The 25,031-nt window shown below is 43.8% G+C and overlaps 1 protein-coding gene across 4 annotated transcripts in view; it reads left to right on the forward strand.

The window, feature by feature from the left end:
* ACVR2B (activin A receptor type 2B) overlaps window positions 1–24,829 on the forward strand; it is a 151,241-nt gene extending 126,412 nt beyond the window's left edge. For all 4 annotated transcript variants that reach the window (XM_074946333.1, XM_074946332.1, XM_074946331.1 and 1 more), the window contains 8 exons: window positions 467–618; window positions 1,599–1,742; window positions 2,695–2,838; window positions 5,108–5,256; window positions 14,011–14,125; window positions 16,527–16,665; window positions 21,794–21,924; window positions 24,424–24,829. In XM_074946333.1, the coding sequence (XP_074802434.1) occupies window positions 467–618; window positions 1,599–1,742; window positions 2,695–2,838; window positions 5,108–5,256; window positions 14,011–14,125; window positions 16,527–16,665; window positions 21,794–21,924; window positions 24,424–24,618 (1,169 nt within the window). In that variant the 3' untranslated portion in view covers window positions 24,619–24,829. The remainder of the gene's footprint in view (window positions 1–466; window positions 619–1,598; window positions 1,743–2,694; window positions 2,839–5,107; window positions 5,257–14,010; window positions 14,126–16,526; window positions 16,666–21,793; window positions 21,925–24,423) is intronic.
* Window positions 24,830–25,031: the final 202 nt, after the last annotated feature.

Raw genomic sequence — 25,031 nt, forward strand, 5'->3', positions numbered from 1 at the left:
TTCCTCTTTGTTAGATAATGGCAGTGGTGGGGAAGGGTCTTTGCCATCCGTGCCCACGTAAAATCTTTTGGGGTTAACAGCAGGCAAGCATGTAGACTTAGAAACTCCAGAAGGCAATTTTCTATTTTACTTGGGTCCGTGGAACTTTTTTGGGGATGTTCTAATGCGGTACTTTAGAGTGTGAGCTGTAGCTCACGAAAGCTTACGCTCAGATAAATTTGTTAGTCTCTAAGGTGCCACAAGTACTCCTTTTCTTTTTGCGGATGCAGACTAACACGGCTGCTACTCTAAAACCTGTCATTAATAAATTGGTCATTACAAGAGCATGAGTGTCACACTAGCAAATGTCCTCTGCTAAGGAGTTGGGGGAGTGCAAATGCTTGTGTATGTCTGGAACTACAGCCGCTAATCCAATTGCAAATATAAAAAATCCTGTTTCACTTACTGTTCCCCTCCCCTCTTACAGTAATATATGAGCCACCACCACCAACACCCTCACTACTCAACATTCTGGTTTACTCTCTGCTTCCAATCGCTGTTCTGTCAGTGGCCATTCTCTTGGCCTTCTGGATGTACCGTCACCGAAAGCCCCCCTATGGGCACGTTGACATTAATGAGGTGAGTCAGAAGCCTGATACCTTGAAAACTAAAGGGCAGGAGTTAACTTTTTTTTTTTTCTCTTTTGGAAACTTAATTTCACTGAGTTTACCGGGTGATTATGAAAGTACAGAAGCTGTTCAGTTTGAGTATTTCAGGCCTCTTAGATTGATTGTCCTGGACTGGCACATTATTAATTTAAGCTGGCAAAACTTTCTCTTTGCTTTGTTAAATTATTAAACAAATGTTGCAGTACCATGCTGGAATTCATAATGGCTGTCTTAGCACATGGTGTAAGAACCAAATATTTTTCTATGGGGTGAAATTAAAAAAATCTTATGGCCGAATTTTAGTTTGAGGTGCTGGACACCTTTTTATTCCTGCATGATTAGACAGAACCTATGCCAAATGAGCTTTTCAAACATGGAAGACAGATTTGGATTGGAGGAGCCCAACTACTCTTCTACATGAAGCTACATTGTATTGTAAATGGTATCTTTCATACAAACACTGAGTTTATACAGCTGTTATTTTTATGGAAGTCTATTGTGCCTGGTTGGATGACAAACCTGCTTACTTGCTATTCATTAGAATGGTGTGAAAAACTAATTGAAATTTTAGGTATACTTTGCTATTTTGTAACAAAACTGAAGGTTGCATTTTCTTTGTAGGAGATATCAGTAAGGTGTAAATGTTTTCCAAGTGAAGACAGCTTTTGCATTGAAGACATGAGAAAATTCAAGCTTTTGTCATGATTTGATGCAAAAAGTAGTTTAACGTTTCATATAAACCACATTTGAGGGTGGGAAATGCCACCTAATGGCAAAGTGTTTCATGCACAAATTCTGCAAAACAAAATGTGAATTTCACACTGCTCTGCTACTAAATCATAACTTACTTTGAACAGTAAAATTTCAGTCAGATAAAATACATTTTTCCCCTTGCTTCACTGTTTGACTTCAGTTTGTAACCCACATCTTTATCCTTCTTTTGTTTTCTAGGACCCTGGTCCACCACCCCCTTCTCCATTGGTTGGCCTTAAGCCTTTGCAGTTATTGGAGATCAAAGCTAGGGGGCGCTTTGGCTGTGTCTGGAAGGCTCAGCTGATGAATGACTATGTAGCAGTGAAAATCTTCCCCATACAGGTGAGAAAAGTTCAAGGACCTCCATATGCCTTTCAGTATGTTTAGCTCGTTAGCAAATGGCAGCTGCAGCAGCTGCTGTTTCAAGCTGGGTAAACGATCCCATTTTGAAATCTACAGGGCATTTTAACTTTGGTCCAAATGTTCAGAGTTGTAGAAATCCAGGGAGGCAGCATGCAGCGCAGTACTCAGAGTGCTCAAAAGACCATGTTAATCCCAGATCTTGCATGACTGTTGCCTGGGTAAATTATGGATCCAGACCTGAACATAACAAGTAATTCGCAGCTCACAAAGCCACAGTCCTAATGAAGTGAAGACTAATTGTATGGGAACATTACTGTGCTGAGACACTGTATATTTCATTTTGAACATTCAAAACTCTAAGAATTGCAATGGAAAGACCAAAGCAATCAGACATGTCCAGTTGAAGAAAAATTATTGAAAAATCTTTGTGCTCCTCCCCTAGACCCTTCTTCTTTAATCCTCCTCTTCCTTGTGTTTTTCATTTCTATATCCTCTCTCCAGACCAGCTGTGGCTAACTAGTTGGACACTTACACAATCCATTCCGGTTTATGATGATCTTAACAATTGCAGCTAAAATGTAAATCTAGGTATTTGCATAGGCTTCATTCTTTTACTTGCTTTCACAGAAATTTTGGCTACATTTTTTAATCCGTGACTTTATATTGTCAGCTTTCACTTTTTTTAATGAGGCTACAGAGCTTTCTGAGGGTGGTTTCGGGAGGGGTTGAGTACAGGAATGTCTTCTCCCACTCTGGCATCTAGACCTTTTGGGAAATTGCCTAATTTTAAAGGCATCTGTACTCCTTTTTACAATGTCTGAGAATAACTTTAAGAGGAGCATCAGCAATGCAATGTGTCATGGCAGCTATTTGCTTTAAATGGAAGGTTTAATTTAGAAGTGATCTTTGATCATGTTTCCCTCTGCTTTAGGATAAAATATCCTGGCAGAGTGAGAGAGAAATCTTCAACACCCCTGGCATGAAGCACGAAAACCTTTTGCAGTTTATTGCAGCAGAGAAGCGAGGAACAAACCTGGAGATGGAGCTATGGCTGATCACAGCTTTCCATGACAAGGTATCATATATCCACATGTCCCTGGAAAAATCATGGAGCAGGTCCTCAAAGAATCAATCCTGAAGCACTTACATGAGAGGAAAGTGATCAGGAACAGTCAGCATGGATTCACCAAGGGAAGGTCATGCCTGACTAATCTAATCGCCTTTTATGATGAGATTACTGGTTCTGTGGATGAAGGGAAAGCAGTGGATGTATTGTTTCTTGACTTTAGCAAAGCTTTTGACACGGTCTCCCACAGTATTCTTGTCAGCAAGTTAAGGAAGTATGGGCTAGATGAATGCACTATAAGGTGGGTAGAAAGCTGGCTAGATTGTCGGGCTCAACGGGTAGTGATCAATGGCTCCATGTCTAGTTGGCAGCCGGTGTCAAGTGGAGTGCCCCAGGGGTCGGTCCTGGGGCCGGTTTTGTTCAATATCTTCATAAATGATCTGGAGGATGGTGTGGATTGCACTCTCAGCAAATTTGCAGATGATACTAAACTGGGAGGAGTGGTAGATACGCTGGAGGGGAGGGATAGGATACAGAAGGACCTAGACAAATTGGAGGATTGGGCCAAAAGAAATCTGATGAGGTTCAATAAGGATAAGTGCAGGGTCCTGCACTTAGGATGGAAGAATCCAATGCACCGCTACAGACTAGGGACCGAATGGCTAGGCAGCAGTTCTGCGGAAAAGGACCTAGGGGTGACAGTGGACGAGAAGCTGGATATGAGTCAACAGTGTGCCCTTGTTGCCAAGAAGGCCAATGGCATTTTGGGATGTATAAGTAGGGGCATAGCGAGCAGATCGAGGGACGTGATCGTTCCCCTCTATTCGACACTGGTGAGGCCTCATCTGGAGTACTGTGTCCAGTTTTGGGCCCCACACTACAAGAAGGATGTGGATAAATTGGAGAGAGTCCAGCGAAGGGCAACAAAAATGATTAGGGGTCTAGAGCACATGACTTATGAAGAGAGGCTGAGGGAGCTGGGATTGTTTAGTCTGCAGAAGAGAAGAATGAGGGGGGATTTGATAGCTGCTTTCAACTACCTGAAAGGGGGTTCCAAAGAGGATGGCTCTAGACTGTTCTCAATGGTAGCAGATGACAGAACGAGGAGTAATTGTCTCAAGTTGCAATGGGGGAGGTTTAGATTGGATATTAGGAAAAACTTTTTCACTAAGAGGGTGGTGAAACACTGGAATGCGTTACCTAGGGAGGTGGTAGAATCTCCTTCCTTAGAGGTTTTTAAGGTCAGGCTTGACAAAGCCCTGGCTGGGATGATTTAACTGGGAATTGGTCCTGCTTCGAGCAGGGGGTTGGACTAGATGACCTTCTGGGGTCCCTTCCAACCCTGATATTCTATGATTCTATGATTCACATCTCCATTTGGGGGCTAAAGGGACTGATGCCTACTGGGGCAACTATGCAGGATTTGGAATGGATGTTTGCCATTTGAACAGCCACTTTGGAATGTCATGTTCCCCTTGTAGCTATTCCAGAGTGTCTCTCTCTTCTCCATGGTGAGCTATGTTTCAGTTTATTGAAAGAAAAAAGGCAAACTAACCTTTGGTTTAAAGATTTCTCAGAAGAACTGTCGGCTTTAGAAAATCAGTCTGTTCTGCAGGACAGGAGAAGTGGAAAAGGCCAGTGTTTGCACTTGTAAGCAGTAGTAACCTTGCACCTGTGTAGGCAAACCTGAGAGATAGCATTCAGAGATGACAGTCAGACTGTCGCAGTCCTTACTCTGCACTTTCAGACAGGCTCTGTATTTACTTAAAACTCACAGCATATCTCTGTTTCATGGATTTCTTTAGTTGCCAAATATAAAGAACATTTAAAATAAAACAAACATGTGCAAATCCAGGTTTGAGCTGCAATCTTATCCCTGTATTTAATCCAAGGTTGATGGAGTCAATCATTTCCATAGATAGCTAATAGAATGTAAGATCTTTTCTCATTTAAGGCTTTCCCCTTCTTGTATAGCTGCTCCAGTTTTTCCTTGAGGTAGCTAGACCTGGTGGAACTAATTTTTAAAGCCATTAGGTGTTTTTATTTCAAATACTCTAAATTCATGTGTTGTAATGAGTCCGGGAAAGTGATAGTATTTCACCAACATTCTTCTCTTCTTTTTTGTTTTAGTCTTTCCAAGTGGGTTTTTCTGTCAAATCAAAGTTCAAGCTTCTCAAGCACTCATTAAAACCGATCTCTAAACTGATGATTTGGCACAGCTGTAACTTACCAAGGTCTGTGATTAAGTTCTAAGAACATATGATGGTCTGTTTCTCAGGGCTCTCTGACAGATTACCTGAAGGGGAATATTATCAGCTGGAATGAACTCTGCCACGTTGCAGAAACAATGGCCCATGGACTGTCCTACCTACATGAAGATGTCCCCTGGTGTAAAGGGGAAGGACACAAACCTGCCATAGCACACAGGTATTGTCTTTTTGCATAACTGTGGTTCTTCAGCTTGTGACCTGAAGAGCTCTGTGAAACTTAAAAGCTTGAACCTTGCACTAGCAGAAGTTGGTCCAATAAAAGGTATCACGTCACCCACCTCTCTGTCTAAAATACACGGCCTTCTGGTGACAGTTTTGTTGAACAGAGGAGGGAGGAGAACTTGCTTTTATGTAATGCCTTTCATCCTAAAGTATTTTGCAAAAGATACACGTACAGTAATAGCCAGGTAGGTAGTCTGTGTCACCTCACTGCAGAGCCCCTGTAGAAGAAAGGAATTTAGACCAAAAACATGGGGGGGACAGATCCTCCACTGAAAGCGCCAGAGGCTGTTTAATGTCCAAACAGAGTAGGCAGGACCTCGATTTAGTCCTTATCCAAAGGATCTATACGTTGGAATACTGCGTTCCGTTCTGGTTTCCTCAATTCAAGAAGGATATTGATAAATTGGAGAGGGTTCAGAGGAGAGCTGTAAGAATGATTGAAGGATTGGAAAACAACCCTTATAACAATAGATTCAAAGAGCTCAATTTGTTTATCTTAACTAAGGGAAGGTTTTAAGGGGTATCCCTTGATCACAGTCTACGTGGGTACCCCTTGATCACAATCTAGTATCTACATGGAGAATAGAAATTTGATAATAGAGGACTTTTCAGACTAGACAAAAGTATAACAAGATCCAGTGTCTGGAATTTGAATTTAGACAAATTCAGACTAGAAATAAGGTGGAAATTTTTAACGGCGAGGATAATTAACCATTAAAATAGTTTATCAACTGTTGTGGTAGATTCTCCATCTCTCTGGCATTTTTTAAATCAAGATTGGATGTGTTTTTAAAGATCTGCTGTACCTCAAACAGGAATTAATTCAAGGAAGTCCTGTGTTCTACAGGAGGTTAGACTAGATGATCAAAACTGGCCCTTCTGGCCTTATAATATTAATAAACTGTATTGCAGTCTGTATATTTGGTATGTCTACTTGACTATGCAAGGATTTAAACCGGTGCTTCCAGGGAATATAATTATTTCAAACTTGATGCTTAGTCTTATCCTCTCCAGATAAGCTTTTTGTTCAGAAGGAAAGAATAAGTGAAATAGGAAATGGCTGCTGTCTATTTTATAGCACTTAGCTTGCCGTGAGCTGTACAAAAGATACAAGAAGAGAAGACCCCTGCCCCAAAGAGTGTACAGTACATTTTAGACATGATACAGGTTAAGGTAGCAGGGCGAATTGCTGGAGTGCAGAGCGATGAGGGTTATGGCAACAGTCAGATACTCACTTTATACAGCTGCATGTTGTGATGGTTCTGGATAGCTTGTTCTAAAATAAACATATGGATGGTATAGTCTTGCTTGCTCCAGGCATCGCAGGATAGGTGAGTTTTCAGGAAGGATTTAAGTCAGGTGAAAGGCTATATACATGGCAGTCCCAGGACATACTCCTCCACCCACTGTACTGCACTTTAGCTTGAGCTGAAACATGAAGTTCAATTGCAGTAGTCTGTATTTGATTTGGTGAGACTGATTTTTACATTCGAAAAGCTTAAATCTCTGTTATAAAAAGTGTTTTCTGTTCAGTGTCTGTGTGTGCACACCCCCCAAAACAGAGAATTCTGAGAAATGTGATCTTGTGCAAGAGCCTGCAGCTGCATTTCAGTTGCTTGTGGGGGAACTCTGCCTCCTTGACACTTGCCCCTGTAAAATAAATGCAGTGATTTATATGTGAAATTCCTAGGGGTGGGGCAGGGAAAAAGCCATGCAAGTCTTGAAGCTGTGAACCATGGTAATTAGTGTCACAATAGATTTAGCAAGTGATGCAGGGGAGGGGAAGAGGAAGGGGAAAAAAATTCATTCCCAATGTGTAAACTTTACCATCTAAGAAGCATGTTTCAGGGCAGGGGTGTATTTTACTGTCCTTCCCCTGTCTAAAAAAAAAAAATAAAAAATTTCTGAGTAAATATGTTGGGTGATATTTTTGAATAGCACAGGACAATGCACTGTTAAAATGCTTGAATTCTCAGTTAAGTCGGAGTGAGTTACTGCCATAAAAAGCTTCAGCTAACTCTGTAACACTGTTGGCCTCTGGCACAAAAGGAGGATTAATGTTGTAATTATCACAGTCCTTGCTTGTCAGTGCTATAGTGCCCTCTAGTGGAAATTTAAAGTAAGAGCATTGGTGTATAAATCAGTGGAATCTAATGCTGCAAAATATCATTTCTTCTTTGAGTAGTGTCCCTCTGGATGCTCTGCTTCAGGTACACACGTGCCTCTTGAGCCTGTGATTGGAGATTTTTCACCTAGCAGTGTCCTTTCAGCCCGTGAATGCACTCTAAGCCTCCTAATGTCAGACACCAAAGCTGTACAGGGACTGTGTAGGTGAACTGCATCAGTTCCTTCTCAGTCACCTCAGCCTGAGAAGGAATCTTAGAGCAGTGGTTCTCAACCAGGGCCCTGGGGTCCCCTGGGGGGCTGCCAGCAGGTTTCGGGGGGTTCAGCAAGCAGGGCCAGCGTTAGGCTTGCTGGGGCCCAGGGCAGAAAGGCGAAGTTGTGCTGTACGGTGCTGAAGCCTGGGGCCCCGAGCCCTGCCACCTGGGGCTGAAGCCAAAGCCTGAGCCACTTAACTTCACAGGGCCCCCTGTGGCCCTTCTTGCCTCCCCTTAACGCTGGCGATGGCTTTTATATGCAGAAAAACCGTTGTGGCACAGCTGGGCTGTGGAATTTTTATAGCATGTGGGGGGGGCCTCAAAAAAAAAGGAGGGGGGGGGGAGATTGAGAACCTCTGCCTTGAGCATGCCTCGGCCTTTCTCTTTTATTCCTTAGTGTTTAGATACTTAGTCTAATAGTTGTTAGTGTAGTTAGTGAGTTAGTTTGTACATGTAGTGAGAAGATTGTTTTGTTCTACTCTCCTTTTCCCCCCAGGGAGACTTGTTTTCCTAGCTGGGCACTCTTCACCTGCCATGCTTGAAATGCTGCCTCTCCTGCTGAGAGGCTATTCCTGTAAGCGATGGCCACTCTTAAGTGTGTCCATTGCTTGGGGGTGTCCCGTGTCCCTCAGAAGTGTAACTTCTGCTTGGCTCTCAACTTTAGGGCAGGGAAGAACAAGGAGCTCAAGCTGGGACTGTTCATGATAGAACGTTCTCTGCATACAGAACCAGGTCAGGAGACACTGCCTCTCTCACCGCACTCCGCCCCAGCATATCTGTCCCTGGACAGAGCCAGTGCCACTTCTGCCTCGGGGCAGACTTCCCCAAAAAGGAGGGGAAGACTTTTGAGGCCTCTGGGAAGACTCCCAAAAAGAGGAATGCAGATTCTCACTCCAAGGAGCCAGCTCTAAAGATCTGGTGCTCAGCCAAGCCTATAGTCCCCATAGGTACTGTTGAAGCCAAGGACTCCTCCACTAGTACTGGCAGGGCTGTGACGCCCTGGAGCTCCAAGGAAAAGACATGGCTCCAATAGGGCCCTGGTACCTTCTACCAGCACAGAGAGCAAGCACAGGGCAAGTTTGGCCCAGCTGTTGGTATTGATGCATCTGGGCCAGCGTACGTAGTACATACCAGTACATGAAACCAGCTTACCATTGTGCCCCTTAACCCAACTGTTAGTACTGATGAAGTCTGTCCAGCCACTGGTTCTGGTGTGTTCAGCACCATCGGCACTGAACAAACCACAATGCCCATCTTCCGTTGTGGTGCGATTGTCAGTATTATCTGCTTCAGCAGCTGTTGCCTGAGCTACCCTGTTGGCACCGAATCCCTTCTTGGTAGTGCAGGAATTCCAGTACTCTAAGGACCTTTTGGTATCAGATGAACTGGAGCCCCCACTTTTTGTGGGTACCAAATGCCTTTTGGTTTTTGCCTCTGGGCTACTGTCTTCTGGGACTGCTGGACTCTGCACTGTTTAACATATGTCCCCCTCCCTCATGTGTAAGGGCATTGTTGGCCCCTTGCTAAAACTTGAGGTAACTCCCTTCTCTTCATGTGTCAGTATATAATGCTTGCATCTGTAATTTTCACTCCATGCATCTGAAAAAGTGGTTTTTTACCCACGAAAGCGTATGCCCAAATAAATCTGTTAGTCTTTAAGGTGCCAATGGACTCCTTGTTGTTTTTACTAAAACTTTGTGGGTTTCTTCGTTGGTTTGGTTTTTTTTGGTGCCTTCTCCCCATACTAGGAGGGGGGGTGGGGCATGAGGAGGAGATGGGATCCTTGGACTGACCAGGCCTCTGGCCAATCAGGGAGCTCTAGACCATGGCCAGTGGGGAGTAGCCAGCACCCCAGATCACTACCATGGCCCAGCTGCCTAGTTAAATCAGGAAGCCCCCCAGCTCAAGTCCCTGCCTGCATGTGTGCTGAGGGAGGGAGACAGCAATAGCAGCCCCAGTCGGGTGAGGCTCTGTGGCCATCAGCCAGCAGGTGAAGACCCACGCAGGAGGCTGGAGGGGCTGCCTAACAGGCCAGTGACATGTGAGAGCCAGCGAGTGGGGACAGGAGGGTCGTGCAGGGGGCTGGAACCCACCAGGAACGGGGTGACAGACGCAGCGGGCAGGGTCCATGGCAGGGGAACAACCGCTAGAAGGAAGGGGGGGCCTGAAGGAAGCGGCTTGGGGGGGGCGGGTCCCAGACACGTTGGAAGGGGAGCAAGTTGGGACAGCAGGGGATGGGCTCGGGGTGGGGCTTACCTCAGGCAGCTCCTGGAAGCAACAACATGTCCCTCCTCCAGCTCCTATACGTAGGGACAGCCAGGGGGCTCCGCACGCTGCCCTGGCCCCAAGCGCCAGCTCCGCAGCTCCCATTAGCCGCAGGAGCTGGCCCTTGGGATGCGGGAAGCCTAAGTTTATAGGCATTTGTGAGCCAAATGCCATTTTACCCTGGACGTGTGAGCTCTCAGCTCACAATGGTAGGGTGCTGACTTATTTAAAACTCGCACTTTATTTGATAGGAACAGATAATAAAATAAACTTGTATTAATCTTTATTCTTTGTTGCCAGTAGGTTCTGGGATATATATGAGTGTGAATGGCACTATGGAAGAAGTATTCTTGTCTTGCTGCATTCTGTTACCTACCAGCTAGGACACTCACATGGACCGCCCCCACATCTAAATGGGAGGAGGCTAGTAGGAAGGGATTTTCAGTGGAGGTTCCTGACTCTAGAGCTTAATCCTCCCCCCATTTCCCTGGTCGGACTGAATAACTTGCTGACCTTTGGGTCATGTTGCCAAGCCAGTGATTGGCTGTGTCTTAAAATCCTATTTCTGAGATCTGAGTGGGAGTCGCCAGATGTTCAGTTGTTCAGAAAATCGGACTGTTTTTATTTAAGCGCATCAGTTTAGATCTTCTTGTCTTACTCTTTGACAGCTGAAAGCCTGCAGTTCTTTCTGTGGAGGATTATTTTTCTTTTTGTAGGCAGGGGAGTCATTCCTTGACATTTTTGGCCACTTGGTCAGTTTGGATGTATGTTTTTAAAGTGTTTTTACCTCTTTGTATATGCGCATGGAGAATGTGATAGATGCACAATATGCCCTAAAAAGTAAGTGTGTGTGTGTGTGTGTTTTGTATGTACGCATCTAATCATTCATTTTTACTTTTTTAAGATGGTGGAGCAACGTATTATTGTGGTTTAGTGAGTTTGTCATAAATTAACTCCTCTGCCAAATGGAATCGTAGTTCAATGAGGTAGAACCATGAGAGCACAGCTTTGCTTAAGAAATTAAGCACTCTTTAAATTTTGTTGTGAATATGCTATGGTAACAAACCCTACACTGCAGAAATGTCTCCAATAACTTCTTTACTGTACAGTGGGCTAAGTCCCTTCCCCCACCTTAATCACCTCTCCAGAAACTCTTGAACTAGAACATGCATCTTTGTGTGTGGCTGTGGTAAGGAAGAGTTATTTCCTTTCTCAGAAGGCCGAGACTTGGGGGTTGAGGAGCTCAGCCTGCCTTTGGATGCGGCCTTATGACACCCAGAAACGCAGTAGACCCCTCTGTCTGGTCCAGCGATTCCTCTCTTCCCAAAGTATTTTGACAGATCATTTTTTAGTTTTAAACAATTGTATCTGACCTCATTAATTATGTTGTGCAGGCCAGCACTGTCCTGCATTCAGCAAGGTCACGGAGTGAACTGAAAGAATATAGGAAAATTATAATGCGGTGCATACAGGGCATTGCCGTCTGTTGTCTAAGGTCTGTAACTTAATTATATTCACAAACATCTCTTTTCTGATGAAAATGTGGAAAGGCCAGGGAGTGAGGTTTTTCTCATTAGGTCTTTTACTCACGTTCTGACTAGAAGACTAAGGTGAGGACATGGCTTTGAAGGGTTTGTGGATAAAACGCCACTCAACCCATAATAAACCACTACAAAGGGAATTTGGACTCTGTCAATGACTAGTGGTCCAACACCTAGAACAGTCAATATCTCTAGGATAGTGCTGGTCCTGTAGTTCAAAAATTAAATGTAATAGATCTCCATCACACACAATTATTTGAAGCCTGTAGAAAGAGTGAGCTGAATTCAGCTTACATCAGCTTGTTTCCAAGGGGACCTTGTTTTGTAAAGGGCTACTACTTTAAGATGACAAAGGATTATAATATATAAATGTAACATTTGCTTCATACATTAATGGGCATAATGAATACAGTAACTATTAAAAGGGTCTAGTATGTTTGTCGGTGATGGTGCGTTGTTTATAATAACAAACTAACTTGATTAAGCTCTCTTCTAATTTAAAATTGCAATCAGACTTTACAGAAACTGCTGACTTTGAATGGAGTAAGAGATCAGTTTTCCATGCTTATTTTTAAAGCCTAGTGTATACAAAATGTATATATAGTATGTACAAGGGAACAGTCTGTAGGTAGTCCTGGCAAAACCAATTTGTAATATAACGTCTTATCACATTTGGGTGCTCTCCCTCACCCCTCAAATGCCTCTTTGAGGGAACACTGCTGAGAATGCCAGGTGGAGGAGGGATTTGCCCATTAGTATGAAATGCTGACTTTTGAATAGTGCATGAATGGTAGAAACTTTAAACGTGGGAGCTGCCTTCATGTCTCATGTTTTTTATACCTCTGTGTATGTGTGGCATGTTTGGGGAGTGGGATGTATGCGTATATCTATAAATAATACATTATGATCCCTTTTAGTTCAATCCGTTTTTATTTTGACATTAATTTTCCCTATACTCCTGCTTTCTCCTTGTTTTCCTTTCCCTGCTTTGATTCTTTTCTGAAATTACCCTCCTCCCATGCTTCCTTTTGCTTCTGCTGTTATTTCTCTGCTCTTCTGTTATCTTATTGGAACCAGTGTAACGGCCATACCTCCTACACCCTGATTGCGTACCACAGGAACCCTGCCTTTTTCTATGGCACCGTCACTATAATCCTTTCCCTTAGGTTGGGGGAGGAGAGGCTGACAGTCAAACAGTGGGCCACAACTGCCATATCATCAATGAAATGTGAGCAGTGGCCTCACTTCAGTGCAAAGGCTGAAATCTGCCTCCATGCCGCTCTGTGTAGCATGTATGAGCATCGGGCCCAGCATGGGTGTTTGTAGGCAATGCCCTAATGCCACTCTTAAAGCAGTGTGTCAGTCTGACTCTACCTTAGATTCTTTGAACTGGAGTATTTTGTAAAAACACATATGCAGAAATATATGGTGGAAGGGAAGGAAATCTGTTAAATATGGTCAGGAACAGTGAGGGCTTGTCATAAATAGAAAGGGAAGGGTAAACCCCTTTAAAATCCCTCCTGGCCAGAGGAAATCTCCTCTCACCTGTAAAGGGTTAAGAAGCTAAAGGTAACCTCGCTGGCACCTGACCAAAATGACCAATGAGGAGACAAGATACTTTCAAAAGCTGGTAGGAGGGAGAGAAACAAAGGGTTTGTGTGTCTGTCTACATTTTGTCTTTGCCGGGGATAGACCAGGAATGAAGCCTTAGAACTTTTAGTAAGTAATCTAGCTAGGTACGTGTTAGATTATGATTTCTTTAAATGGCTGAGAAAAGAATTGTGCTGAATAGAATAACTATTTCTGTCTGTGTATCTTTTTTGTAACTTAAGGTTTTTGCCTAGAGGGGTTCTCTATGTTTTGAATCTAATTACCCTGTAAGGTATTTACCATCCTGATTTTACAGGGGGGATTTCTTATTTCTAATTACTTCTATTTTTATTAAAAGTCTTCTTGTAAGAAAACTGAATGCTTTTTCATTGTTCTCAGATCCAGGGGTTTGGGTCTGTAGTCACCTAGGCAAATTGGTGAGGCTTTTTACCAAACCTTGTCCAGGAAGTAGGGTGCAAGGTTTTTGGGAAGTATTTTGGGGGGAAAGACGTGTCCAAACAGCTCTTCCCCAGTAACCAGTATTTGTTTGGTGGTGGTAGCGGCCAATCCAAGGACAAAAGGGTGGAATATTTTGTACCTTGGGGAAGTTTTGACCTAAGCTGGTAAAGATAAGCTTAGGAGGTTTTTCATGCAGGTCCCCACATCTGTACCCTAGAGTTCAGAGTGGGGGAGGAACCTTGACAGGGCTCTAGTTTGTTTATTGCTTTCATAGATTCAGGTGTGATCTCAGAGATGTAAGACAGGTGCATCTTCAGCATGCTGGATTCTCACTGGGTCACGGAGCTCATCCCGAGCTTGGCAATTAAACCAGTCAAGTTTTGACATGTTTATTTAAAAGTGATGGGATTTGTGCCGTACTAAATCCTTCTCAAACTTGTTTCCTGGCTTCTGCAGGGACTTCAAGAGTAAAAATGTGTTGTTGAAGAATGACTTGACAGCAGTTCTAGCTGACTTTGGACTGGCTGTACGGTTCGAGCCTGGAAAACCTCCAGGGGACACCCATGGACAGGTAACAATTAGCTTTTAGAAATAAATGTGGGGCTTACCACATCTGCTGGGAGTGGGCAGTGTTTCTGCAGATGCAGGATATGGGGACAGTTACTGGGGGGACAGGAAATTGCTGAAGGGCATTGTTTTGCTCAACTTGGATAATTTGTAGGGGCAAGAGATACAAAATGCCTTTTTAATTGCTGATTTTAAATTAGCTTCAATAGCTGATTTTAAATTAGCTTTAGTTTTTTGCTCAAAGAGCAGGGTATGGGATGACCCAGATTTACCTCTTTTATATATTTTATATTACACCCACCAACTGTTCTTCTACTTTTGCAAATTACTTATATCCCAGATACTGAATCAGGGAATGAAGTGAGCAGAAACACTTTCCAAAAAGAATGGCACTTGATCTTTAAATTTCCTGCACTGCTAGGCACTTTCTTCCTGCCATTTTAAGGTAACTTGGCTCCACCAGTAGCCTTTATCTGCTACTGCAGAGGAAGGCGACCCATTACCCTCTCCAATAGTGCATGTAGTCAGTTGTGCAAGGCTGTATAGCATGGAGGTGGAGACCATCCTGACCCCTGGAGGCATTCAGTTTATACCTTGCAGCATGAGATTTGATCACTGGTTTTAGCATTAAATATTGAGTCATAACATTGTTGTTTTTTTAAAATCCAGTCATTGTAGCTGCCTAGAGACCTTTAGCAGCAATAGATCTCCCAAGCTGACTACACAGTGTTTAAAAACAGACAAAACCACCCTACTTTTTTAATGGTTCTGAATTTGCTACCTTTAAATTTCATAGTGACACCCTCTTCTTGCGTTCTACAGTGGGCTTAAAGGAGGAGCCAATAATTTTCCTTTACACGCCTATATATTTTTGAATATACCATTCAAATCCTGTCTACTACTTTTCCTCTGTCCCACTATGAATTAGCAATGGTTATTCCTAAGGCTAAGATTTTGTCACGTTATTTTTAGTAAAAGTCACGGACAGGTGACAGGCAATAAACAAAATTCACGGAAGCCATGACCTGTGACTTTTGCTGCTGTGGCTCCATGGTTTCTCCCGCCACCGTGGTGACTGGGAGCTGTGGGGTACCCCGTCTGCCCACAGCAGCTGGAAGCTTCCGGTGGGTCCCCTCCACCCATGGCGGCTGGGAGCAGCAGGGTGACCATATTTCCTGAAGAGAAAACAGGACACTCCCAGGTACTTGCCCAAGGCACCCTCCTCTCCTGTGTGAGGCTATTGCCTGTCGCTGGAACCCTGAGGAGGGCCCCCTCAGGAGGCTGTACCCTGTCACTGGAAACTTGCAGGGGGCCCCATGAGGAGGCTGTTGCCTGTTGCTGGAACCCTCCCAAGGCCCCCCCCCCGAGCTCCAGTCCGTCAACCCTGGGGTTGAAGGAGAGAATGTTCCCTGACTTCTGTGACCTCCATGACACAAACGTAGCCTTAGTTATTCCTAACATCTCTGTAAATGCAGCCACAGCTCTGACCATTTTGGTCACCTCTCTCTAGCCCTTTAACAGTGTCTACATCTTCTTGTGCTTAGACTTTGTCCCACAGTCAGGCCCTTGCAAGATGGGAAGTTTATGATGGGGAAAAATTATTAAAAAGAAAATTAACTTCTGCACTGGACAGGTGATTTCCCCCTTCCACTCCAGTCCACTTCTTTCCTCACTCATCATCATGGCTTGGTATTCACCACATGTGTTTGTAGCACCTCTATAAAGATATCTTTGTACTAAAAGTAACAGCATTTTTAACAGTGGTGTGTAAAAGAGATTGAGCTACTCTCTCAAGGTTAGAGGTGGTCTCCAGAACATGGTTGAGGCAGATTGGCAAAACAGTGTGGTGAAGCTTCCAGTGTCCACTTTACACCTGTCCTCTGGATAAATGAGACTTCTATCCAGGGCTGTCAAACTTCTATTCACCAAACCTTTCACCAGCTCAACATTCCCTTTTAAATTTATAAAGGGAGCATTAAGCCATCAACTGAGATCCATCCAATAACTGAGTCTGACTTGAACTTAAGGTGTTTGGAGTGTCTCCAAAGATTAACTTGTTTTTACTTACAGCGTGTGCTGCAATAGCTAGAGGCAGTGGTGTGGATGGAGGACAGAATTTCAGATATAGTCATCTTACCTCATTGCATTTAATTCAAACCCTTTGTGTCCATTGAATGATCAATATATACATATCTACACACTTGGAGCCTTTTTACAACTGTTTCATGGAGCTTGAAATGGTTTTAATGAAGAGTGATGCTAAAAAGAGTGGACCCATATTGTCTGGAGTCAGCACACAGCCAGTTTAGCAGAGAAGTAGCTTTGAGGTTGATGGAACAGCTGTAGTTTCTACACACCCAACTATCTCTTGTAACTTAAGTTGCATTTTTTCTTTCGGTGTGTAGGTGGGAACAAGGAGGTACATGGCTCCTGAGGTGTTAGAGGGGGCAATCAACTTCCAGCGAGATGCCTTCCTGAGAATAGACATGTATGCAATGGGACTAGTATTGTGGGAGTTAATCTCCAGGTGCACAGCAGCTGATGGTAAGTGTAAAGATCCCCAGCTCAGCTTCAGCAGGGGTATGTTGTCCAGAGAATGGTGGTGTCTTCATAAAATGAATGGCATGTTCTTCTCATTAAGCTGTTAATCTGGATTTTCCAATAAACTGTCATTCCCTCTGAACAGTGGACTTCATAGAGTTAAGGTTCAAAGTGCTTTTAACAGTGTGCAGATTTTATTGCATAATGACTGGGAACCCAATAAAAAATTTTGCGAATGAGGTGAGAGAGAATAGTGCCACAATTGACAGTGGGCCTATTTTAAAGTATTAGATGCACCCTGTGTACTGTGTCTCCAGTGAAGGGGGGTCTTGTTTGTTGTCTGACCTGTTCATTTTCACTTGTTACCTAAGCAAGTTTTGAACTGAAGTGAAAGGCTAATACATCAGCTCTTTCTTCCCTTCTCCAATGTGTAGTATAGGGGAGAATGCAGTCGACACTGTAAGAACAAAAGCCTAAGCACTTGAGTTAAGCCATTAAAGCCTTAGCCATGAGAGTTTGCTTTCCCCGCATCACCTGACTTTCTCTATGTTCCTGCATCAAAACCGTGCTTGAAAAATGGGGCAGCCTCTAGTCTGTCAGCAGGAAGCGTCATGTGGAAATAGCGCATCTACTCATCGGTGACAGGCTTGCCATGTACAGAAGATTGCCTGCTGATGTTAGGACTGAGGGGAGGCAGAAACAGTCATTTCATTCTGTCAACTCCACGACTACCTGTTCAAACCCCTCGGTTTTTGTATGGAATCGGGTTATGGAACAGACATCCAGTCTTCAACGTGCTGATTCCTTAGGGTTTCAAATATTATTGTTTGTTTGCATTACAGTAACATCTAGAGACGCAAATCAAATTGGGACCCCTGTACATGCACATGGTAAGAGACTAGTCTCTTCCCCAGAGAGCTTACTGTCTGTCTAAACATGACATACAAAGGGAAGAAGGGGAAACAGTGAACCGGAGATAAAGCGACTTGCCCAAGGCCACGCAGCAGGTCTGTGACAGAGCTGGAAATATGACGCAGGTCTCCTATGGTTCAGAACAGCCGTTTGGATTTCCCCCGTCTCCCTTTATTAATTACAGCTTCAAAAGGCCCTGATGCAGTTCCCATTAAAGTTGATGGAAAGACTTCCTTTGACTTCAGTCGGCATTGGATTGAACCCAAAGTGCAGTTCTACTGTCTGTGCATGTGTAAATGGCACAGTAAACGTGTAGGCATGTGTGGCCCTCCCTCGCTGTCAATCTCCGAGGAAGGCCATGCCTCTTGGCTGTCAGATCCCTGAAATAACAGTTTTAGACAAGGGGGAAGTTAGCGGTCTGGGGCCTCAATCCCTTCAGCGGATACAGGGGCCCACGCCCTGAGACAGGGCAGGACACCCACAGTCTACAGCCCAACCCTCAGGCAGGGTAGAGCCAGGTATAGTCTGGTAACCCAGGCCCTCAGTCAGGGCAGGGTACCAAGCACAGTCTAGGGCTCCAGGCCTCAAGCAGGACAGAGCAGGGAATAATCCGGGGACCCCAGCTCTCAAGCAGAGCCGGGTACCAGCAGTCTAGGGCTCCAGCCCTCAGGCAGGAGCGAGCACCCAACGCAGTCTAGGGGGCTCAGGCAGACTCACTTCCACAGGCCTTCTGGCCTATGGTGGGGTGGCAGGGGGTAGGGGGACGTGGGCCCACCCGGCTCCACAGCGTCCCAGCCCCGGGCCCTAACAGAGGCAGAGTGGTCTGCCACTGGGTCAGCGGGGATCCAGCTGCAACCCACGGAACCGGACTCTGGCAGCCACCCAGCCAGACCATAGCTGGCTGTCCGTGGGCCACTTCCTACCCTTCCCTCGGGGTGTACCTGGGTCTCTGGGTTGTCCTCTGTCTCCCCTAGGTACGCTGCAAATGGTAATCCCAGCAGCCCCTCAACATCGGGCATGTCTGGTAGCTCGGGCAGTTAGGGTGAGTCCTTGGGGTCACAGAAGTGCTCAGCAGGCTCAGGCTCCAGCAGCAGGGTGGAAGCATCTGCCTCCCTCAGTGGCTTCCCCTGACCTGAGCTACAGGGCCTGCCTTTTGTACTTCCTGTTCCTGTCCACCAGAGGACGCCTGGCCCTCCCTCGCTATCCATTTCCAAGGGAGGTCCCGTCTCTCTGCTACAGGCACCTTCTGACTCAACAGATCTGCTCCATGCATTTATTCAGAGCCATGTCTGCTGGCTTCAGTGCCGAACGTTTAGTCTTGTTGGTCATGCGGAGCCCATACAGCGCTGGGAAACAGAGCTGAAGGGCACTGTGACTCACACTTCAGCAGTAACTTCAGACTAAATGTCAGCTGCGAGACATTGAATGTGCACACGTGTAACTAAGGGCACATTTGGCCTGCAGAACCTTCTACTGTTGGAGGTGCATGCACCAGAAAGAACCCTGCTCAACTCATGAGTCCAGGTTGAGTTTGTAAGGCTGGGAGTTAGTGTGTCTGTGAGGAACATGTTGTTACTTGTAAAAATGAGCATATCTGATTTGGAAATAATTGGGGGCTAATAAAGAATGAACCCATAATGCCTCCAGGCTTACTGCAATGACCTCTACTGTGTGGCTGTCCCTGAAGAGTCCTTGGAAACTTCAAAAATACCTTCCCTTCATTCTGGGTATGTCTACGCTGCAGTTAAACACCCGCAGCTGGCATGTGTCAGCTGATTTGGGCTAGAGGGGCTCTGGCTGTGGGGCTGTAAAATTGCTCTGTAGACGTTTGGGCTCGGGCTGGAGCTCAAGCTCTGGGACCTCATGAGGCGGCAAGATCTGAGAGCCCAGGCTTCAATCCAAGCCTGAATGTCTATACTGCAATTTTACAGCCCCACAGCCCTAGCCCCAACTTAGCTGACACAGGCCAGGTGCAGGTGTTTAAATGCAATGTATACATACCCTAAGCTGCCTGCAAGTATAGTGGGTTCACCAGTGCTGCTGTTTATACCTGTGCTCCATAGACTGCGCTAGTGTCCAGTTCAGTTTCAAGTGTTTGTTTTGACCTATGGTTTGGTTCCTTGGTTCTTTGAGACCACTTCTCTCCTCCTTTTCCTTCTCTCATTTTGAGATCAGCCAGATGCTTGTGCCAACAGTTCAAGCTTTGTATATCAGGTGGCTACCAGCAGGTAGCTCCAGCTAAGGCCCCTTTTATTCTGTTTCTGCCTCAGTGGAGCCAGAGTTTATTGATGTGCACAGCATGTTGCAAATGTTCATTCAGGCTTTCCCTAGAGGCATGTTGGAACAGTCCTGATACTTTGACGGGGTGGGGGATGTGCATGGGAAGGTCGTTAGCATCGTCCTATCAATAGAGATGGCTTATTTGGGGGCTAAATATTTAGATTTGTTTTACTGATTTGGCACCACATCAACAGGGAAAAACTAAATGGACTTTTTTAGTCACTTTTCAGAGTAATAGCCACATATTTAAATATTGTAGTCTTGATGGTTTACAGTTCATGAGCAGATAAAATTATCCAGCTCTTTTTTTTTTTCTTTCTTTTTTTGGCCTTCAGTTTGAAGGAACCCATGTGAAATACTGTCAAGTTTGAAAGAGGTCACAACTTGGTCCAAAGAGACCATGCAGTAATGCACGAGAACCCTAAAAAAAAAAAATCCTCAATTCAGTCAGCGTGCTATTTGTTAAGAGTGCATCCAAGCATTATGAAATGCCAAATGATGTTTCAATAAACCAAAATTATTGCCACAATTGGGAGTCCACATTGCTACTTAGAAAAGTTTTCACATGCTGTTATGGTTCAGAGCAGTTCACATCAATACTCATGATAGCTGAAGTGTTTAGAAATCATTCTATATGTGCTAACTGGAGATAGTCTATAGCACAATTAAAACAAAAATTCTCCCTGGAGAAGAAAATGTGCCTCTACTCCTGTTGGTAAACTATCATCTTTGCAGTTTTCAAGCCCTTTTCTCACAGAATGACATTGTTTCAGAATTCAGAGTAACAGCCGTGTTAGTCTGTATTCTCAAAAAGAAAAGGAGTACTTGTGGCACCTTAGAGACTAACCAATTTATTTCAGAATGCATTTGTGCTTGGCATGGTCCAGCTCCCAGTGTGGATTAAGACTTAACTGTACAGAGAAGGGTCAAAACGAAAGCTTCTGTACTCTTCTACAGTGTAGTTAGCTCTCTAACCCTGAATCAGATTTCTGGAAGTTGCTGTCCTGTTACAGTGGATCACTTTTCAAAGCAGAATTGACCCAGAGCAAGTTTCTCCAGATCCTATTCCCTAAAGTGGCTCAAAAATTGAGTTTGTCATATGCCTGAATACATTAAAAATTTTGAGGCCCTACATTATGGGTTGATCCTAGCTATGTTTAGCCTTACTACATTCCTGCTTTCCATCTTGGGTCATTTATGTCGAGGTCCATTGAAACACCAAAGAATTGCAAGAACTATCCGAACATTCCCAAGCTGTGCATTGTTACATGGACAATACTGTCAATAGCACAACTGTGCTAGAGTTACCTAAATTGATGATGCCATGTAGGCTGTCTGTCACTTAATCAGGGCTGGCTTCTTCAGGAAAGTGTCGGTTCTCAGGACCACCACTCCAGTGTAGTAACCAAAAACAAATGGCTGTGTTATTGCTTTATTGCCATACGTCTCTGATCAGACTAAGTCATGAAAGAACAAATGAGAAATATTTCATTGGTGTTTGACTTAGCAAGTCAGGGACTAAAATGAAGCGACTGGCATATTAATATCTGCTGCCAGGACATTGTGTGTATTTGGAGTCATACATCAAACATAATCAACTGGGATTTGGTGTTAACTTTCTTAGTTTTTTTACAAATGCCGCACTAATTTTCCACTAGGAAAAAGGCATAATTTGGAGTGTAGTGCAAGATTTGGGGTTCATAGCGGACATCAGTACCAAATTCATGAATTGACAACTAGCAGTGAGGGCAGAATGGTTTTGTGAAGGGGGAATGTAAATCACATTGGTATAAAATGATGTGACATGCATAGTATGTGATGCTTTGCTTTGACTGGGTTTTTCTGTTGCTTTGGAATTGCAGCTCAGCCTAAGTAAAGAGATAAGTCTACTCAATAGAGTCCTTCTCTGTATTAACATAGTTCTCTCCATGTACCTCAGGTCCAGTAGATGAGTATATGCTGCCTTTTGAAGAGGAGATAGGTCAGCATCCATCCCTTGAGGACCTGCAGGAAGTGGTGGTTCACAAAAAGATGCGGCCTGCTTTCAAGGATCACTGGCTGAAACACCCTGTACGTCCCATCTTGTTAACAGCTTAAAATGTTTCCCCTGATGACTGGAATTAGCAATGCAGTTGAGCATTAGATGTTAACTTCAAGCCACTTACATCAGGGAAGTTATCCTTTAACAGTTTGGCAGAATGGAACTGTCTTGAGGCATAAACTAAACTACATATGAACTTTATTTCTCTAGTCTCCTGGGCCTAATTTTCAAAGGAGCTGAGCATCCACGACTCCATGGGAACTACAAGTGCTGAGCACCTCTAAAAACAGTCCCTATCACCTTCTCTCTCCCTGACTTCTTCCTCCCCACCCCTTCATTGGTATGATGTAGAATATCACTAGAAGAAGAAAAATCCATAGCTAAAAATAATAGTATGCAGCTTTTATATACCATTTTTCACTAGCAGAGCTCAAAGAACTTTACAAAGGGGGTCAGTATCATGTCCCCATTTTACTGATGGGAAACTGAGTGATTTGCCTAAGGTCAGCCAGAAGGCCAGTGGAAGCATTGGGAATCGAACCCAGGGCATGTGACACTTATGCAGTGATGAAGTGAGTTGTAGCTCACGAGAGCTTATGCTCTAATAAATTGGTTAGTCTCTAAGGTCCTACAAGTACTCCTTTTCTTTTTACAGATACAGACTAACACGGCTGTTACTCTGAAACCCATTCTGTTGGATAGTTTGTCCTTTCTTTTACTGTGGTTTTAATCAACTGATTTGATTTTTTTTAAGCTGTTTCACCCTTCACCAGCGTAAGCAGAGATGGAATATTTTATAATGTTTTGAGCATTAATTTAGTGAAAAGGATTCCCATCCCCCGGCATTAGCTTTTTTTTGAGGCTTAGTGCTTGTGAGATGGGCCAGATTGATATCTGAAAACGAAGCCCTCAGTTTACCTATAGAACAGGCCCACGCACAGTCAGTGGCAGTGCAAGCTTCCTCCACATTCTGAAAGCCAACATGTCTCAACCCTGTTCAGGAGGGTATATCAGTCTCCAGGCCCATTCAGTCCTCATTCTCTCTGAAGAAATGCCAGCAAAGGTGCTAATTGCAGTGATGAGTCTCTTGTGCTTTGGGCACCTGTCCACTAATTAAACTGAGACCTCCAAGTCATTGCACACGAGCCAGTGAACTGTTAGATGACTTACCTGTGCTGAATTAAAAATGATGACCTAAAGGCAAAAGGTTCAGTCGCTGAGCTGTCCAGTCCCCGTGCACTAGCAAAGATGCTAGATGCCTCTATCTTCAGCCACATAGTTGCCATTTTTCAGAGTAGCAGCCATGTTAGTCTATATCCGCAAAAAGAAAAGGAGGACTTGTGGCACCTTAGAGACATTTGAGCATAAGCTTTTGTGAGCTACAGCTCACTTCATCAGATGCATCCAGTGAAGTGAACTGTAGCTCACAAAAGCTTATGCTCAAATACATTTGTTAGTCTCTATGGTGCCACAAGTCCTCCTTTTCTTTTTATAGTTGCCATTGTTTCAGGTGGTTTAAATTCTTTCTATTTCCCCAAAACCAGGGACATTAGTTATTGTAATATATGGGTGAATCCTGATTATTCAAAATTGGATAAAATTCAGATTATTAATAACCTGCATTTAGTTGTACGGAAGGTCGGGTGTTTAATCCAATAATTTTATAGGATGACGAAACACACATACACACTATCTATCTATAATTTATTTTGATATATCTATAAAAATAACACAATATGTAGTGAGACTACATAATATAACAGTTTTCCCATAGAAATGAAGCAGTATTTCTTTAGGAAGATGAGTTTTATAGTACTTGTAACAAAGTTGCCAACTCTCGTGCTATTATTGCAAGTCTTGGAGTATTTCGTGTTTTTCTTTTTCTTTTTCTTAAAATTCCTGTTCCTGGAATCAAGTGATTAGTTGAGAATCTCTGCTTTGATTTTTCCTTCATGTTTGTGGGAAAAAGCTTGATCTGAGTGCACCCTAAAGAGTCAGGACCCATAAGACAAAGAACTTAAGTGCATTATTTAAAAAAAACACAACTTTTTTTAAAGTACTCTTATAATATTTTGAGGCCTAACTCAGGATTTTTGAGAACCTAGGGTTGGCAATATTGACATAGGGACAATAGAAGGGCTTGGAGTAAATCTGCCTCACACTAGCCTGCTGTGCTCTAAGTGTCTATGTGGACACTGCTGCTGTGCATGAGGAGTTTCCTAGCGTGCTTTGATCTGCTCCTGTTTTAAAGCAGGGTAGCTCAAAGCACACTAGGAAACTATTAGTGTGCAGCAGCAGGGTCCACAGCAGACTAGTGATGGGTAAATTTACATACTGTCTTGCCACAAACTAACCATTCTTAGAGACAAGCCCATAGGATCTTCTGTTTAAGAGATGTGCCCAGATTCTCTTACATCTGCTGCCAGACTCTGTGTGCTGCTCAACATGCCACCCCCTCTCTTCCCTCTAAAAACAAGGTTTCAGCGAGAATCCATTTGCTAAATGTGTGTTTCCTCTTGCTTCTACAGGGTTTGGCACAGCTCTGTGTTACGATTGAAGAATGCTGGGACCACGATGCAGAGGCTCGGCTTTCGGCAGGCTGTGTCGAGGAGCGCATTTCTCAGATCCGTAAATCAGTAAACGGCACTACCTCGGACTGCCTCGTTTCCATCGTGACATCTGTCACCAACGTGGACTTGCCACCCAAAGAGTCTAGTATCTAAGTCCTGGTTCACTTTTGTCTTTCCAGACTCAGTGGATTTAAAAAAAGTTTAAAAACCCAACAAACACATGAATGCAGCTGCTATTTTATCTTGACTTTTTGTTGTTGTTGTTGTTGTTGTTGTTTTTGGATTGGATCAATTTTACCAGCACATTGCTCTACTGTATTAAAAAAAAAAAAAAAGAAAAGAAAAAAGAAAAAAAAAAAGAAGACATCTCAGCAAGCATTCAGGTGCCGACTAATGAATGCAGAAAAGGTGCAGGTACCTCAGAACCTCAACAAACTCACTTCATTTGTGGTTTTTTTTAATTCAGTTTTCTGGGTTTCTCTTTATCCGTCTATCTTCAATGCAGAGCATCTCTGACATAAAGGAAAACCACGTACCATCTTAGAAAACGCAATGCTGTAAACTTT

The sequence above is a fragment of the Natator depressus genome, chromosome 2 (assembly GCF_965152275.1).
Source record: "Natator depressus isolate rNatDep1 chromosome 2, rNatDep2.hap1, whole genome shotgun sequence".
NCBI lineage: Eukaryota > Metazoa > Chordata > Testudines > Cheloniidae > Natator > Natator depressus.